The 7,655-nt window shown below is 44.2% G+C and overlaps 1 protein-coding gene across 1 annotated transcript in view; it reads right to left on the bottom strand.

The window, feature by feature from the left end:
- The window catches only part of PNPLA7 (patatin like phospholipase domain containing 7), a 318,179-nt gene that overhangs the window by 258,827 nt on the left and 51,697 nt on the right, over positions 1-7,655 (bottom strand). Inside the window, exons 8-9 of the mRNA XM_019510411.1 lie at positions 4,842-5,001; positions 2,589-2,669 (exon numbers count right to left, since the gene is read on the bottom strand). Of these exons, the coding sequence (XP_019365956.1) occupies positions 2,589-2,669; positions 4,842-5,001 (241 nt within the window). The remainder of the gene's footprint in view (positions 1-2,588; positions 2,670-4,841; positions 5,002-7,655) is intronic.

Genomic DNA, 7,655 nt, shown 5'->3' with positions numbered 1-7,655 from the left:
CTTAATCTGTGCCCCCCACAACCCTTCCCTCCCTCCCTCCGCCCCTACCCCCAACAGACTTACCAGATGGACGCTGCTCTCCAAGCTGCTGGGCTGCATATCAGCAATCAGATCAGTATTGGCCAATATAGCTCATTAATAATTGGCAGTATCAGGCCAAAAATCTTTATCGGTGCACCCCTATTAGTTATAACTGTTGTAATGCTTGATCATTTGTTATGTAGGATGGTTGCTATGCAAATGATCTTTCCCTTCCATTCATGCTCCTGTCTTTGAAACAACTGCTAGATCTGGCAATAAGGAGGATTTCAAAACAGATACCAGATACCACAATATAAATCCTTTATCATCCCTTCAGACTTCCAAAGGGCAGGCAGAAGAAAACCTGCAACTAACACTATACTAGCACATAGGTATACGATCCCTTTCCTTCGGAAGCTTGCCCAGATCTAGAAAACATATTGGTGACTGCATGACTTGTGAAAATGGAAATATTTATGTCTACACTAAAGGAGGACTTGATAACCTTGAAAGCAGCACAGAACAACTTGCAGGAATGCTAGGACCACTGGTGCTTAAGGTTTAATGCATCCTTTTAATAAATAGTTGCTCCCCAACACAAGAGACAGGGAAGAGGTATGTGATAACACAGGACTTGTCACTAAGGCTTTACATCCACCTCATCAATATCCTCTGAAAAGCCCTCAAATATACTTACATGATCAGAGGTGACAAATTCATCAACTTGCACTGATTAAATCCTTAAAAAGCACAGTAGCAATATACACAGTATTCCACAAATCCATTGCTGGAATTTAATTAGCCGCTTAGATTATGTTAATTGAAACAAAATGCATCTGACCAGCCAGTGTGTTGGCATGTAACTAAAACAAGTTAAGGAGCACAACCTTTAAATGGTCACTGGCAGCATTAGCAGCATTAGGAAGGATGAAAGTCATTAGTTAGTTCCACAGTATAATTGCTATGTTATCAACTGCAAATTTATTTTTAATTACAGAAGATAAAAATAATTCACTAAGTAATAAGAAAAGCCACGTGATGCAAAGCCAAGAATGCTTGGATCCTAACTCTGGCTGTGCTGTGAGTTTCCTTTTTGACCTTGAGCAAACTGCTCCCTGCCTCAGTTTCATCACCCACATGAGAGTTCAAATGTCCTGCGAAACAGGAAGTCTGGTGAAGACTAGTTAATGTCATATAGATATTATGCAAAATTACTGCTGACTGCACAAGAGGGAGAAGAGACAAAATGACATTGAAGGAATGGCAGAAGAAAAGTGATATAACTGTGGCAGAAATTTTCCACAAAAAAGCAAATCACCAAGGCACAGCTGCAAACCCAAAGTTATTCTCACTAGGCATTTTACCCTATACACTTTTAAATTAACATGCTCTGTTCTGTCAGAAACCTAATTTTAATATACAACTGCTAAATTAAGCATAATAGATGTTGTTAAGGTACCACTGCCATCATGGTTTGAGACTAGATCTAAAAACTGAAGGTGACTAGTGTGAAGCAACTCTCAGAGTGGGGCTGGAGGAGTGGGAACAGCCTAGTACACTGAAGGGCACTGTGAGAATGGAAAACAATGGGAGGTCTGTGTGAATTACAGAAAAGGTAATGTAACAGTGGGTAATTTTATGAAATGACTGAAGAAGACTCTGACCAGGCACACGTTGGAAAGTGAAGATAACAGCTCCACTACTACAGTATCAAGACAGCAAAATACTTTTATGGAAAACAGGGTGAAGTATTTGGGGTAAAATGAAATACAACCTCTGGGCTGGCATGATGTCCTATTGCCATTAGTACAAGAGATGGTTTTCAGGATAAGGTGGCCAAAGTGCAGCCTACAGACTATATACAACCCACACATTTCTACAAAGAGGCAGGAACCCACCTTCTTCAGCCCTTAGGAGTATTGACACCAGTGGCATTAGAGATCTAAGGGCACAATGTTTCTGACTGCTCTGCACAGAAAATAGCTCAACTATTGAGGAAGTCATGTAAATTGGGACCTGTTGCTCTCCATGAACCATGCTTTCTCAGTGAAGATAAAGGCAGCTGCTATTTGCCCTATATATATGCAAAATAATTATTCAACTTCCAACAAGTTACCAGTAAAGGATTCAGTTAAGCAAAATCTGAACAATTTAGTGCAAGGAAATATATTTCCCCCAACTACTTTATATGCTATGGAACAATGCTCACTGCAACAGGGGAAGGGATCTTTCTACTGTTAACATTTCAGCAGGTACACTGTTGAAAATATACTTAAATAGCTTAAGAGAAAAAAGGAAATCTAATATGTTTAGAGTGAATAGAAAAAAACGTGGAGGGAATTCAAAGGCCACCCATCAGAAACATGAGGAAAGTATCAATGTTAAACACTTGACTCAAATGCACCCAGAAATATCTTTTTATTTGTGGCATGTTTTTTACTAATGACCAGGAACAGTCCCAGCCAAAAGACAAGAGAAAACAACCAAAATGAAAAATGTAATGTTAAAATACCAAGCCTGTTTAGCTCTGACAGGTCCAATGGTACTACCCCCACACAGGAACTTACTGTGATAACATCAAGAATGCTGAGGAGGCTGTGGACACTATCTCCTGCCAGCACTTCCTTAACAACCACTTCGGTGCCATCCTACAGGAGGAACAGAAATAGACAAGTTAAGGCTCATAACTCCATCATCAGGTTTAAATGGGCCATTTCAGGCAGGCACTTCATTTCACAAATAGAATTTTTCAACTCTTACATCCTAATTTGACAAGATAATCTAAATACTGCCTGGCAGATGCTTTCATCTAGCAAAACTAACCCCAAAGGTTACTTTCCTCATGCCCCTGAAAGTGCCGTGTTCCACTGTGTAAGTTTGACCACCACCTTCAGGCAACCGACTGAATTGATGAAGCGGTATTTTACTTTTGTTCATTTCTGTTTGACATGAGGTGACATGCAAATGACAAACTCTCCTTTAGCAGGCCTCCTCATCTTATTCTCTACACCTTGATCCAAACTCTGCTGTCTTCTTTGAGAGGCTGTAGATATTGTTTGTCATTGTAACGTAAAGAACTATTTACTTTCTTTACTTTCAGCTGAGGTAGGCAATTTTTTTGGCAAAAATGAAATATGCTGGAAAACCTGGATTCAAGTTATGCCAAACTGTTCATGAATTCAAGCCAAATTCACCAGTTTCAACAGGAAAAAGAGTTGGGAACTAGGTTTGCAAAACTGTAAGAAAAGGAGGTGGTGGTTATCAACAGCCTGGCATTTAAGGCATGTACGCACGTTGTGGGAGACCAAGGTTCAATTCAGTCCTCTTCTTGAGGAGATATGCACCCACTTCTCTCTTGGGCAAGGAGTCTGCTTCTAACTACCAAGCTACCAGGTGCTCTGCACTACAGTGTTCTCAATCTCTCCTAGTTATGGTGCTCCACTTGGCATAAACAAATAGTCACTGGAGCATCTTAATCACCAGGGATCCGGGTTTTCCATTTCCCATGGAAAAAAAACACAGAAAGCCATGGCTTTCCCTATTTTATCAGAGAAAAAATGGATTTTCCCTTTTAGCAGAGAAACCCGCAGATTTCCCACTTCTGCAAAGAGCTCTGCAGGCAGGCAGAGTTCCAGCCTGCAAGAGCTGACTGTAAAAAGGGCAGGAAATCCCCAGCCCTGACTGCAGGGATAGGGAGAGGGGGAAGGGTGGGGCCTGAGGCTCTCAAATCACCCAAGGCTTAGCTCAGGCTCACTTTCCCTCCTGAAGCCTGTGAGGCAAGTGGAGCTTGCAAGGGGATGGGGGGTTGCAGATCAAGGCTGGGGGGAAAGCTGGCTGGGGGCTGAGGAAGCGGGGAGGTGTTAGAGAAAGATATGTAGTACCCGCCTGGCCGGCAGCACATGAACTGCAAGCGGGGTGCTATCGGCCCAAGCAGGCTCTGTGCCTCCATGTGCAGCTTTCCTGAAGGGCCAATACCACACCACCCTGGGTCCACATGCTGCCAGCTGGGCGGGCACTCCACGTGGGTCTTTCCCCAATATCTCCCTGCTCCCTCGGCCCCCAGCAAGCTTCCCACAGCAGTGCCCGCCCAGCTGGCAGCACAGGACCCGGAGCAATGTACTATCGGGCCTTCAGGGAAGCCACACACAGTGCACACCCGCCCTGCCCTCGCCCCCTGCACAGATCTGGGGGGCGCCAGGTCCCGCCTGCCTCCAGGAGCTGGCCCTACCCTTGTCCTGCTCCACAGCAAGCAGCAGCAGCAGGGGAGCCGGTTCCGTGCTCCTTCTGCTGCAGTAGCCACTGCCTTCTGTTAGAGACAGGGGGTTGTAGACCTGAGTCCCTGGCCCCATAGCCCTGGCAGCTGGGGGGCAGGGGCTGTGGGTGGGGGGCAAGGGGCACAAGCAGGACTGGGGGAGGGAGAGCGAGGGTCACCAGTTGGGCTGGGAGTGTGTTGTGGGGTGAGCGAGGGGCATGAGTAATTTTAAATCACAGATTTTGGGGTTATCAGAGAATTTGCAAATTTTTAAATCGGGGAAAACCAGGATCCATGCTAATCACCAAGCTAATGATGGAGGCTAAAACTCTCTCCATCACAGCGAGAGACAGGCTGTCAAAATACCTTACAGTCAACCTGACTAGGGCAGTCATCTAAGAGGTGGGAGACCTTGGTCCAAATCAAGGCCCCGAATCAACACTTTGGCCCTACAGGGAATAAAAATAGCCTGCTCCAAATCATTACACAATTGAGAATTTGAGAAAAAGCTATATGCTGTGCCAGGAAAAGATTTATTGCAAGAATCAGCAGCCAGGTTTATTCTTACACTTTCTTGAATGCAAACTTCCAGCTTGCCATCCTGTACAACGTAGATGCTGTTATCCAACTGCCCTGGACGGAAGATGTATTCTCCTTCATGCAACTGCAGAAAAAACATGTGCTTGCACAGTTCCAGGAAGAGAGGCTTTTCAAAGTGACCAAGAACCCTTCAGGAAAGGGGGAAAAAAACCCACAGTGACACACTGTGCTGCAAAAGGAAACCTGAAGTTATTTGGATACATGGAAAAAATAGCACAACCCAATACCATTAAACTCCCGGAGGTAATTATGACTTCACAGATAAGTATGATGTCCACCAAATTCCCAAACCTGAAGTATTGGAGCACTGTGAGCTCCTGAGAAGGCTAACTATCCACCCACTTTCAGAAGAACAATCACCTTCAAGAACTTCCCTACATTTTGTACCCATGGAATTAGGAATGAGAATGTACAAATAAGAATACCAGTCATACAGGAATATTTGCAAGTTTGGGAAAGGCCATCCCAGACTAACTTGATCTTCTTTAAAACAGTTACTAGTTAGAAAGATTAAAAGAATTCAATGGACATAATATACTTGAATTTACTGAGTTCCACATAACATTTCCAGAGAAATGTGGGGTAGCTAAAATTACTATAAAAGTGGATATACAATTGGCTGAAAGGGCAATTATAAAATGGATCAATGTCAGAAAGGTAGGCGAGGTTCAGCAGGGGTATGTCATAGGTCCAATGATGTTTGGCATGTTTATTAATGATTTGGATGCTCAAATGGAGAGCTTCCTGGTCAAGTTTGCAGGTGACATGAAACTGGGAAGGACTGTAAAACACATTAACATTAGAGGATAGGAGTAGAATTTTGAATTCTATCTTGAAAGAAGGATCTTGAAAGATTGGACAGCTGGCCTGGAGACAACAGAAGGAAATTCAGTGCAGACAAATATAAGGTTCTACACCTTGGGAAAATAAGCAAAAGTACAAATATATAATGGGAGATAATCGGCTGGGTACCAGCATTACTGAGAAGTATCTGGGGTTGTGGTGGATCACAGAATCAGTACAAGTCAAAAAAAACAAAAAACAAAAAAAAAGCAATTTTGAGCTGCATCAACAAGAATATTTGATGCAAGACACAGGCGGTGACAATACCACTCTATTCAGTGCAGGTTAGGCTTTACATAAAGTACCGTATGAAGTTCTGGGTTCTATATTTTAAGAAGAATGCAGAGGAATTGGAGAGAGTCCAAAGGTGGGTGATAAAAGTGACAAAGAGGTTGGATGGCAAGCCACATGAAGGATTGAGAGAGCGTGAGGTTTGTTTAGCTTGGAAAAATAGAGATTAAGGAGGGGGAACATAACTTTGGAAAGGACCCATTAAGCATCTCCTTAATCTTAAATTTAAAAATATATATATCAATCCAATCAGCTGCACACACTTTATAGAATCACTCAAATTCTACTGCTGTTTCTGTCAGTCACAGGTCACAAGCCCATGGATAAAAGCCTAAGTGGCTTCAATACCTATTCTTTGAGACACCAAGGCAGGCAGAAGTTAGGCTTTAATTTAGTGTTTAAAAGTCATGGCAAAATAATGAACACATCTGTAAATCTACAGAGAAAGGAGGAGAGATGGACAGGCTCTTTTTGTAGCCTGCATAGTGAATCAATTAGCTTAATACTGAGATGTCCACACCACCTCCCAAAAAACAAACATGCAACCAAATGGAGACTCTCTTCACTATCTCAGCAGAGCAATCCCAGATTGCAAACAGCAAACCCTCTCTGCGCTCTCAAGATGGCCCCTCTAAAAGCAGTATAAGTAAGTCAGCAGTGCTGCTCCTTGCACTTCACTGCCCCTGTGGTTAAAGAGAGAACCAGAATCCTGAGTATTGTTAAACTGATCCTGAATGAGAAATTGCCTTTTGGAACATGTTGCAATATATGGAAAATATCCAATAAGTTTCAGAGGGAACAGAAAGAGCATTAACCCAAATCTGTTCAAGCTCAAAGGGCATTTATAGTTTCATGGTTGGTAGGGTTGGAAGGGACCTGTGCAGATCATCAAGTCTGACCCCCTGCCATGGGCAAGAAAGAGTACTGGGGTCAAACGACCCCAGCAAGGTGACTGTCTAGTGTTGTCTTAAAGACCCCCAGGGTAGGAGCCAGCACCACTTTGCTTGGAAGTTGGTTACAGATCCTAGCTCCCCTGACAGTGAAGTAGTGCCTCCTGATATCTAATCTGAATTTGCCCACTGCCAGCTGGTGACCGTTATTTCTAGTCACTCCTGGTAGTGCTCAGGGAAACAGGGACTCCCCCCAATGCCTGTTGGTCCCTTCTGACTAGTTTGTAACAGGCCACTAGATCCCCTCTCAGCCTTCTCTTGTGGAGGCTGAACATGTTCAGGTCCCGTAGCCTCTCCTCGTAGGGCCTGCCCTGCTGCCCCCTGATCATGAGAGTGGCCCTCCCCTGGACCCTCTCTATGTTGTCCACATCCCTCCTGAAGTGCAGTGCCCAGAACTGGACACAGTACTCCAGCTGCGGCCTGACCAGTGCTGCATAGGGGGGGAAGTATCACCTCCCTGGACCTGCTTGAGATGCATCTGTGGATGCATGACAAGGTGCAGCTGGCCTTCCTGACTGCCTCCCCATTTTCATCTTGGCATCAATGATGGACTCCAAGATCCTTTTCTGCCTCTGCACTGACGAGAAGGGAGTTCCCCAGCCTGTAGGTATGCTGCTGGTTCTTTCTCCCCAGGTGCAGCACCTTGCACTTGTCAGTGTTGAATCCCATCCTACTCTTGTCCACCCACCCCTGTAACC

The sequence above is a fragment of the Gavialis gangeticus genome, unplaced genomic scaffold (genome assembly GCF_001723915.1).
Source record: "Gavialis gangeticus isolate Ggan-Ray unplaced genomic scaffold, GavGan_comp1, whole genome shotgun sequence".
Classification (NCBI taxonomy): Eukaryota; Metazoa; Chordata; order Crocodylia; family Gavialidae; genus Gavialis; species Gavialis gangeticus.
This window is presented reverse-complemented; position numbering and strand designations above follow the sequence as displayed.